The sequence below is a fragment of the Fragaria vesca genome, linkage group LG4 (assembly GCF_000184155.1).
Source record: "Fragaria vesca subsp. vesca linkage group LG4, FraVesHawaii_1.0, whole genome shotgun sequence".
In the NCBI taxonomy this organism is placed as follows: Eukaryota; Viridiplantae; Streptophyta; class Magnoliopsida; order Rosales; family Rosaceae; genus Fragaria; species Fragaria vesca.
Window position 1 is genome coordinate 20,850,906 of NC_020494.1, and position 11,168 is coordinate 20,862,073.

At 36.9% G+C, this 11,168-nt stretch overlaps 1 protein-coding gene and 1 pseudogene across 2 annotated transcripts in view; one reads left to right on the forward strand and one right to left on the reverse strand.

Moving 5' to 3' along the window:
* The window catches only part of LOC101309536 (putative hydrolase C777.06c-like), a 5,571-nt gene extending 729 nt beyond the window's left edge, over positions 1-4,842 (forward strand). The window contains exons 3-13 of the mRNA XM_004297518.1: positions 555-948; positions 1,447-1,574; positions 1,703-1,815; positions 3,076-3,131; positions 3,244-3,320; positions 3,454-3,573; positions 3,860-3,936; positions 4,059-4,122; positions 4,221-4,271; positions 4,344-4,392; positions 4,519-4,842. Of these exons, the coding sequence (XP_004297566.1) occupies positions 804-948; positions 1,447-1,574; positions 1,703-1,815; positions 3,076-3,131; positions 3,244-3,320; positions 3,454-3,573; positions 3,860-3,936; positions 4,059-4,122; positions 4,221-4,271; positions 4,344-4,392; positions 4,519-4,637 (999 nt within the window). The 5' untranslated portion in view covers positions 555-803 and the 3' untranslated portion in view covers positions 4,638-4,842. The remainder of the gene's footprint in view (positions 1-554; positions 949-1,446; positions 1,575-1,702; positions 1,816-3,075; positions 3,132-3,243; positions 3,321-3,453; positions 3,574-3,859; positions 3,937-4,058; positions 4,123-4,220; positions 4,272-4,343; positions 4,393-4,518) is intronic.
* The window catches only part of LOC101295621, an 880,650-nt pseudogene that overhangs the window by 646,785 nt on the left and 222,697 nt on the right, over positions 1-11,168 (reverse strand). The gene's annotated exons all lie outside the window — the stretch shown is intronic.

Genomic DNA, 11,168 nt, shown 5'->3' on the forward strand with positions numbered 1-11,168 from the left:
TTTTTTTTTTTTTTTTTTTGGTTTTGTTCTGGGAATGTATTGGACCAGGATCTTTGGTCAACATAACAAAGTAAAGAAAAAGTTTTCATCAAGTTTTTATTATCAAATTTATTCATTTTAGGGGTTGATGGAGTGAAAAAGTCATTTTTACCCTCATTTTTCAGACTCATGTGCATCACACATGGTTACTGTTAACTGTGACGTGACATAAGTAAACCGCAGGTACGACATAGATACTAAAAATTGAGTCCGGGTACTTCTTTGATAACTTTGTAAGTTCGGATATTATATTGTCAGTTACACAAGAGTTCAGACACTGTTGGTGCAAAAAATCCTTGATTATATTACTTTTAAAGTTTTAAACATGTCTTTCTTGAGACAAACTTAGTAGCCGATGCCATTGGCTAGCGACACACTTTGGTATTGGTATGATAAGGGGTTAAAAGTCTTATTGTTTGACATTGTAAATGTTTATTGTGTAAGAAGCATTTATAACTTTTTATTTCGTTGATAAAAAAATAATAATAATAAAATTGGGCTTTGGGCTTATACAGTGCATAGTTCATGAATTGAGTGCCGCCGGACAGTCTCCTACAACGTAGCTCGGGTCACTGTTCGGGTGGGTTGGTGTCTTCTTCAACTTCCCCCAGAAACACCCATCTGCCATACGATTCGTTTATTCCTTTTTGGCTATCACCAGTGAAGAAGAAGCAGCCAAAAAGGGACCCTTTTCAGTTTATTCAATTCTGATTTGTAAAGCTTAAACCTTTTCAACATTAATTTACAATATAGCTTTTCTTCAAATGGTTCAATTTCTGGGCACCCTTCGCCCTTCTCCTTCTCTAAGCTCTTTCGTTACTTACAAGCGCCAAGTATACTCGCCAATCACAGCTCCCAACAATGGGTTCTTGTCCTTCAGACGAATGTTCAAGGCTTACCTTCAATCTAGTAAGCTCGGCTTGCTTTGTTTCTTTCTTAATGTTCGGCTCAAATATGGAATACTTTTGTGTTTTTGTTTTCTGGATTATTGTTTATGATCAAATGAATAGTTCTTTTTTATGCTTCCCAGTTTGTTGGGTATGCAGATGGATTTTGTATAGTAGATAGGAGTGTTCTTGTTTAGTAGTACTGATTTTGGCTCCAAAGTTCTGTTGTTTTGCTTTGGTTTGTGCTTGTGCTGGATATTGAAGTTCTTTATTCAATGCTATTTACATGCATTGATGAATGAAGGAAACAAATTTGAACAATAGGGGTTTATATCTTTTGGTTTTCATGTGCAAGATTGTTCATTAGAAAGTAGCTTAGGCGTAAGGTTGATGAGCAAACAATCAGGAAATGTTGTTACTTTAGAGACACTTGTTTGTCTCCATTTGTAGAGTATATAAGCTATAAGCAAATGTTTTCTGCTTTAGATGAGTTGGGTAGTGATTTTTCAAAGAATGACAGGTTCAGTAGCCACAGATGCTGGTTCAGGGTTACCATTGGAGCAATCAGACGTCATATTTATAGGTACAGGAACAAGCGAAGGAATTCCACGTGTGAGCTGCCTGACAAATCCTTTGAAGAAGTGCGAGGTATAGTTATAGTACCTATGTGCTTGAGAATGTTTGCATGACATATGCTGTGTTTTTCTTGATTACTACATTTCTGACCATAACAGATCAAAATTATTAGATAAATGAATACTTTTTGGTTTTTGCAGGTGTGTTTAAAAGCTGTGGAACCGGGTAACAGAAATAGGAGACTCAACACAAGCATTGTTGTACGTCATCCTACATCCTCTGGAAGTTCTAACATTCTTATTGATGCTGGAAAGTAAGTAGAAATGTGTTTTCAATGTGTACTGTGTCAATGTTACTTAAAAATGTATTTGTTCTTCATGCCTTGCAAAAAACAAGTATTTATTTAGCTAAGCTGAAAAATATGATATTTGCAGTCCTGTAGCAAATGTCTTAGTTAAGATCCGTGTGTGATACATTGGTAGTTTAAATTGATGAATTGCAAAAACTAAGACATGGGTCAACCAAATGAATTTGCTGAGTTCCGTTGCTTTTCTGGTAGATAATGCACGATTTTTTTTTTTTCTCATATGGGGTAATTGGGTACCAGAATAAATATTGATTAGAGTTCGGGATAAGATGATGCAGCGGAGGGTTATCCAGGAATTCATGTTATCAGAATATGTTCAGCACTACAGGCCTTGCTAAGAAGTAGTAGCTGCCTCTCCATGAGGCACAGATACTAATATGAATTGGATTGATGGGAGTTTTCCATCTGGTCTCCCTAGGGTTAATGCATGATTAACAATTCTGTAAATGATAGTTATAGTTGTAGTAATGGTAATCATTTTAGTAGAATCATAATATGAAGAAGTAGTAGAAATAATTCCATGATTTTCATTGGTGTTGCTGCCTGTTTTACTACCTATAAAGATACAAACTAGATTATTCTTGTGTATTGCTGGAACTTTCCAGATCATGAAAGAAAGGTTGCATAAAACTTGATCTCTTGCAGTTCTATTTCTGTTTTGTAGATTTTTCTATCACAGTGCTCTCAGATGGTTTCCTTCTTATGGGTTAGTTACTGTTTCATTTTCTCATGTTTTGCTGTGCTATAAACCTCAAAGATATCAAGTAGTCTCTCATGTTTATTAACGAGGTATATGGGTTGCTACAAAAACATAGACTTTTATTGGTGGTTGATTTTGATGACATATTGGCTTCGAACATATCATTTCTAATGGTATTTGAAACATGTTTTCTGGTACTTTCAAATCACTCTCACAGTCTCACATGTCCTAGATATTACACAATTCGTTATATAGGTCCACCCCTTATTGTGCAGTTTAGGGTTTTCGGTATGCCACCAGAGTTAGATATCAAATGTTGGCATAAGTTGAGGTGTTCTTTTTGGACTATTGTGGCAAAACTATATTTTGCCTTAGTTGTTCTTTTAGAAGGGTTCAATCTTTTTCAAAGACTTGACTCTAACTTGGTGATGCTCCTGTAGCTTCCAATGTGATATGTGCCTGTCGTCTGGTATTTTACTTTTCGTAACTAGTTCTGTTTCTGTCAGGATAAGAACACTTGATGCGGTTATTATTACTCATTCTCATGCTGATGCAATTGGAGGTCTCTGTCATGAACACTTTCTAATGCTATTTTCTAAATGATTAATAAGAATACGGTTCCTGTTTCTTTTTTTCATTATTCACATTAAAAATGATTATTTATTTGTCTCCAGGTCTGGATGATCTTCGTGATTGGACAAACAATGTTCAACCCAGCATTCCAATATATGTGCCTGAGCGTGATTTTGAGGTCCAAACATCTCCTTCTTGCATTGTGCTGAGTATTGTATTGTATGATGACATTTTGTTTTAAAAATTGATGTAATCATGTTAGCTTTACCTGTTCTTCCAACATTTGCATGATAGTAAGAGAATTTACACAGGTGATGAAGAAGACTCATTATTATTTGGTAGACACAAGTGTGGTCCAACCTGGTGCTGCTGTCTCAGAGTTGCAATTTAATATTATACATGAGGATCCATTTTCTGTGAACGATTTGAAGGTAGGATAAGTATCAGTTTGTTTTGTACTAAATCAGAGTTTATATCAAGCATTCTTTGGGTGCCGTTACATATATGAAATGGGATATGTGATCCATACTTAAAATTAAATTTGGAAGGACATGTAAGATAAATGAAACTAGGTTGGTCTTGATCTATGTAGTAAGCAGTACAGTTATAACAAGAAAATATATGTGATAGCACTGGGCCATTGATACTTGAAAGAATTAATCTTTGACACAGCCTTGAACTCATACCAGTGTATTGTGTTAACTTTTTGTATTTCAGTTTACCCCTTTACCTGTATGGCATGGTCGTGGTTATCGCTCCTTTGGATATCGTTTTGGTAATGTTTGTTACATCAGGTAATGCTTCTATTCTTTAACAGCCAGGTCTCTGATAATTTTTATGCCCTGTACATTGACCTCTTTTATCTTGTGTTTCATCATAAAGCTAGCTGCTAATAACGAATTCTTTTCATTCACAGTGACGTTAGTGAAATACCTGAAGAAACCTACCCACTTCTGAGAGACTGTGAACTCCTGATTATGGTGCCTCCCCCTCATTTTTCAGACATGAACCACACATTCCCTCTATATTCTCATTCTTAAGAAACACATTCTTCTCTTCTAACCGGGCTGATTTTCAGGATGCTCTACGGCCAGATCGGAATTCTGCAACACATTTTGCACTTCCAAGGGTAAAATATTTCAGGCCTTCCTGTAATACTTCATCTTTTATAGAATTTGAATTTCATTTACTATATTTTCAGGCTTTGGAGGAAGTGCGGAAAATACGACCTAAGAGAACATTGTTTACTGGTATTCTCAGCCTCCTCTATGTAGCTTAGTGATTCTCTATAATTTAAGTCTGCAAAGACCATTGTTCACTGGTTTTATAATACCAAATAATTTACAGCTTCATTTCCTGGTTTTGCTTTGATGAAGGTATGATGCATTTGATGGATCATGAGAAGGTAAATGACTATCTTTCGAAATTGAAGGAGACAGAGGGTCTTGATGCACAATTGAGCTATGATGGGCTTCGGGTACCTATAGCACTCTAACCTTTAAATCACTTTACATATGATGGCCTATTTACTATTTCTTATTAAATACATAATTACCATTTATTTTGGGCCAGTTGATCTTTCACAAGCTTTGCAATATCAAAGCTAGATTAATATTTTGCTTCTCAGACTTCATTGTTAACACCCCCATTGGTCCTCCTAGTTTATCACATGAATATGTGGCCTGTGGAGACTATTGTCCAAATCTTAGTGTAGCAGGTTCAAGGTAAATGACAAGTAATGTCACTGTTGCAAAGGTTTTCAGCATAGGTCTGGTTCTTTCATATTCTATGTAGTTGAGTGAGTTCATAAGATATGTGACTCAGATTGGAATCTGAAAGAAATTAGGTTGGATTAGAAAGAAGAACGTAAGAGCAACCTACTAGATGAAGTAATAATACTCGGAGGTTGATGGGATGGGGTTCGATGCAAGCCCTTACTCATCAAACCTGTGGAACTTCATCATGTTCTTTCACTGATTGAAGTATGTGTCGCTCATGAAAATTAGAAGGTGCTCATTAGCTTCATCAACACTATCTTCTCTGACCGATTTCGAATCAAAATGAATTATAGAGGATCTAATGATTAGAAACCACGCACGGTTCATTCCTTGTGTGATTCATATGTTTCTGATCTCCACAAATTCTCTTCCCATAATTCGCAATGGTGGTTTAGGCTACTCTGTGGCCACATCAACACATTGTTCCGGACCCGTAGTAGTTCGCTGTGGTCGAAAATGGGTTTAGGCTAGTTTTTTACTCTAAATGCAGTTATTGGGTATCCGTCTTACTACACATGACCGTTAGAGAGTTTGCGCCCTTCATGTGCAAAAACATCTGCCATAAAGTTTTCCTCTCTCTAATAGTTTTTTTTTTCCTTCGATGAGAGGATCACATAATATTCGATGAGAGGATCACATAATAGTTACCATCGATGTCTTATGATCGATTAATCCTAGTCATTAACGCTGACCCTTGTATAAGCGGGCATCCATGTCCCGACACTTGTGATATGAAAAGAGAGGAGAGGAGGGCATGACAGGTATCAAAGAGCATTTTGCCGCCTCTTCTGACAACAGTCACCGACTAAAGTTACCCACATTTGCACGCTCTCCTCACTAAGCTCCAACCACAGTGCTGCACGTGTACCTGTCAGGTCCATTAGGGGTCCTCCTACTGGTCCTTTTCACGGGTGATTGAAGTACACGGTGAAAGACGAGTACCGTTGAAATTAGAAACCCCCGGCGGCCGCCATGTCCATATGAGCTTATGAGCATCGTAGCTCATGAAACCTTAACAATAAACAAGGGAAATTGAAGCATGCATGTCACCTAGAATTCTAGTTTTAGGTTAAACTAGTATTGGCAATTCTTTTGGTACTGATCTTGAACCTTTTTAACCAACAACCGATCATCAACTCATAGTGTGTTATTTTACGGTTTTTACCCTTATTACTTGCCCTATATGGGTGTGGAGTTACCGTCGGGTCAGCTTGCAGCAATCCACTTGGTTTTTGTTAAAAAAAAAAAAAAAAAAAACTTCCTGATTATTATCTTCAAAAACTTCTACTGAATGCAATTTTCTGCAGACAGTAGGGAAATGAAAACATGCAAAATAGAAGGCTCTGTATGATATTGATAACGTTGGCATCTTTAATTGCCAGCAGTTCATTTGCTAAGTATTACGAGATTATTTTGATCTCTTTTGGGTTACATATAGGTTTGGATCGGAGGCAGGCTATGCTAAATATATATAACGCGCGCCGTTATCTTTTGCGGAGGGTGTTACGTACTAAACCAGACCTTCTTGGTTCACAATATAACGTAGGACCAATTAAAAATCACTGGGATTCAACAGCTGGATCCTCCTGAACTTTAAGAAAGCTAGCTATGGCTATCTAGCTAGCTTATATTTACTTGACAAATAGTTAGTGTTGAAGATTGGAGTGGGACTTGCGAATTCTAAATCATTCTGTGTGGAGTCCCATGCAAGTGTGTACCGATCGAACACAATCCCGTGAACTCGCAGCCAGTCCATGCATAAGTGCACCTTTTGATAATTCTCTCCAGCTGATCCTATACAAATACCTTTTATCTGTAAGGTAGGTTGCCTCCCATTTGGGGCAGACGGGTAGTATTATTCACAGTCCAATCAGTGTTCCTCTACTTGGAGATCGAGAGGGAAATTCGAAGCTAGGTTTAGGTACGGTTGTTGCTGAATCAAATCAAGCCAAGAGTTACGAATGGCCGGTAGAGGATTACTTGGAGTTATTTATATAATTTGAAAATATCTGTTAAAGGCCGATCGAGAGCTCCAACCACAGATCAACGAGGAAGGGAGGAGAGAGGTGGCGCCAGCCGACACTGACAACGGCGACAAGGCAATCACGGGTCGCCGTTGGATGACAATGGCTATGGTAGAGAGCGATCGAGTCACCGGTGCCCGGTGGTGATGGCTTTTTTTTTCTTGAAAGAAAAAGAATATATAAAAGAAGAAAGATTGAACCTCTATACAAGATCGACTAGACAGTAGACACAGAGAGCCAACACACATACTGATATGCGTTTGTCTTCAAGCATTTCATGCATGGCAATAAGTTAATGTAGTGGTTAATTTTAGCCAAGGTTGAGAACGTACAATAACGTATGTGTGTACAACTAGATCCTCTCTTAAAGATTTAACAAGCATTATGTCAACTTCCAACCGGGGTAATTAATCATTTCAAATACAAAATAGCTTTGAAATTAATATTCCTTAATCATTTGAAATAATCAATACGTACAAAATCACATCATAATACGTAAGATAAATGTGGTAAAAATTACAAAACGGTCCCTAAATTAAAATGAACTTCACGGTTCTTCTTGTTAATATCAGAGGGTAGCTAAAAGCTTGAGAACCAAGCATATTGGTAAAAACCTAGCATTGACTGATAATTAACCTGTTATATATAATTTAAGTATATGCATTTTCTTCGACGAAAAAATCCCCTGATTTAATGGGTGGCAGTCGGGGCCGGCCAGAAGTTGCTTAGATGGAAGATCATTTGACCCTAAAACCAAATCAAAGAACCCGAAATGAAAGTGAAATTAAGAATGAGAAGAAAACAAAACAAAGGCATAGGAAGTTTACTATAGCAATTTTGGAAACAACACAAAACACGAACAGGTCCTTTCAACCCCATCATTTCAGTAGGTCATATCTAGCTCAAGGTAACAAACTAGTACCAGACTACCAGATGGCCGGTAATCGTACAAGAGTACTCTAGCAGGGTTTTGTAAGAAAACAATTTCGACCCCTTCCTAGTTCCTACGTACCGATCGACCATTCCACTAATCAAACTATGACCTATATGCCATCAGTTAGCCGAGCCGACCATAATTATAATTACTCTGATATATAGTTTAGGTGATAAAGAACTATATATATATATATATACACACACACACATATTATTGATCCGTATACCTCATACTGAATGTGAATTAATCTTGTATGTTGATGGACCATTGGACCTTATTGATGTGCTCGATCTCCCTCTTTTCCCCCTTCAAAAACTAGGGTTTTGAGCGTCAGTGCACGTCCCCTCATCTCCCGATCGAGCTTATGGAGCAGTACGTGGCTCTCTGAAAATGCCGTTTATCTGTTGCGCCGCAGCTTTCGGTTGCGATTAGCCATGACTTCAATCAGGGCGAAGTCCAGCAATGTTGATCGTGAACCTTCTTCTTTGTTCAAGGTTGTAGCAGGGTCTTTTCTTGTGTTGCGGTCTTCCATCGGTATATCCAATGATATTATGCATGTGATATAGCTAAAAGGGCGAATAATATGAAGAATCGACATAATACTGAAATTTACAAGAGAGTTTCGGAAATTACAATCCATATTTTTTGCACAGGATATCGTGACCCTAGCTAAGAGATAGAACCATTTTTCTTTGGTTCAGGATATAGCACCCTTCTTATCAGTACTTAGTTCTGGTTGTTGTAAGTACAATAAACTGACCTTCATAAAATTCATGTCATTGCTTCATTAACTATCATACCTTCATATAGGTAGATGATGCCAAATAGCATTACAAACTAATGGAAACTTTACTCGTTTACTTTTTTTTTTTCCTTTTTCTTCATTTTAAAAGTTGCATTCATTTATATATTGGAAGCATGCCTTGTACGCATTATTCTAATCACAGGGATGAGCTGGGAGAGCATATTGAGACTTTGGTCGAGCAAGATCCCATTTCGAAAAACTATATCATAGAGGAATAAAACAAGAAAATGACAAAGATGATAATGGTTTTTTTATGTCCATTCCATTTCTAAGTTCAGACTGCGCGCTATTATATTTTGAGAGGGAACACACAAGCTTGTCGAAAAGATGGACAAACAGAGAGACTACTATAATGTAGCTCCAGATGTTCCCGTATTATTTAAGTTCTGCATATGCATGCATATACTATATAGAATATGCATTTGTCTATTCATCCAGAGATACTTAATCCCTTATGATTGAAGTTATATTTTCGTAGTAGCTAGTCATCTTGATTTTACTACTGGTGATCCACTGATGCAGTCCAGCGTCATAACACAGTGCCTGCAAATATATATAATGGCATCAGTGTCTATCTCCATATTGACAGAAATAGTCCTCCTTCCGATAAGAATATATATTGGTTCTACTGAGAAAATATTATCCTCCGATCACGAGGTAGGGTTCCTTCAAAGTGTTTATTAAACTTGAATCGGTTTGAGGTGGAACGATGCTAGCGACATGCTTCAGGCTAATAGTTAAACTCGCACCATTTCAGGTGCAACGACCTGTTGTTTTAGCTAGCTAGATATATAACAAAAATAACTTGGGTGATAAACACTAATGAAAGATAGACAAGTGCCAATAATAATTATAAATAAACATGCTAAATACCCAAAACCTTCATGTTATGTCCTTAAATTACAGCCAAATCTTTTAAAATGGACATGTGTCTCATGTTTATTGGTTATGATCATTTTAAAGTGCCAAGTCTTTGTCACCTAAGTCGGGTTCATATATAACAGCATAACCTCTTGTACTGCTTCATTAATTGCTTTTGGACACGTGTCCCATTTTTGCATTATTTTTCTCTGGCTACTACAATGTTTCATTAATTGCTTGTCACCAATGGGTTAAGCAATAACCTGAAATATTGTAATCGTACCTGTTCAGAATTCTCCATATCGATCTATATTTAATGTACACCTTCCTATATATAATGCATGTACCACTGTTTTTGAAATATCAATACATCACTATGACATATATTAGATACATTTACAAACGGAAAGTTTTAACTAGATAATTAGCTTTCTTTCCCTTTTTGCTAAAAATCAAAGAAAGGGAAACATTTGTGCTACAATTATTTTCTTCCCTAAAAGTAATATCGTGTTATTTTGTCTACGTAACTGTATCTCTAATTCCATGAACAGATAGAAGTCAAGCTTATCATCAACATGTATAAGAGTAAGGTCATGCTTGTTGACCTTTCAGTCAACAAGGAAGCTGGTTAGCTATGAACCTTTCTCAAGTCCCTCCAAATCCAGCTATATATATTGATCGATTAGATTAATTGGTCTTGATTTTCCTCTAAATTTGAAGGATTAGAATTGGTCTATAAGTACGTACCGTCCACAATTCTAGAAATTAATCATGGATCTTAGTCATCTTATTACGATAAAACAAAAGAGGCGGCCGATCGAGGCCAATAGCAACTGAGGTTAAATATGTTAGGCAGGCGATCGAGCTATCTTAGGCTCTTAGCTAGTATTGTAGATCCATATAATGTGATCGATCTAATTCTATCTCTCTAAATATATTTTATCGTTTAAACCATCCAACTCTATCTGTCAGAAATTTCAAGCACCTAGCTAGGTTGAAAATGAAAGAATAGTTTAAGTCATGATCGATAATAGCGTAGATGCAAAACCTGCAATAGAAAACAGGGAAAGAGACTAAAGAAAAGAGGAATGATCATGAACTGATGGCTACTGATGAGAGCTTTTAGTTTTAGCCAATGCCTCTTAATCAATGGATCAATCATGCCACTGTAATTGTAGAAAGTTGGGGAAAAAAGGGTTACTGCTGCATGCCCATGATGTAAAAGTAAAACATGGATTTCAAAATCAATATCTCTCTCTCTCTCTCTCTCTCTCTCTCTCTCTCATACTTGTCTATGCATAAGTGGAAATGATACTCTCTTTTTACATGGTTGCTTGTAGTAGTAGCTAGTAGTTAGTGATGAGATTATAAAAGTTTTTAGCTTAGGAGTAAAAAGAAAAAGAGAATGAAAACTTTTGTTTAGAATGAAAGATAGCTTGTCATGTTTATAGAAGTGATCCAGATTATTTTTCTGGGGTTGTGAAAGGGAAGAAAGGAAAAGACAGAAAGTGCCAACGTCAGAGTTTAGCCGTAGGGTTCCCTTCTGTTTTGTGACTTGTATTGTTTTTTGTTTTGGTCTGCAGCCAGCTTCAAACATAACAGAGCTCTCTCTCTCTCTCTC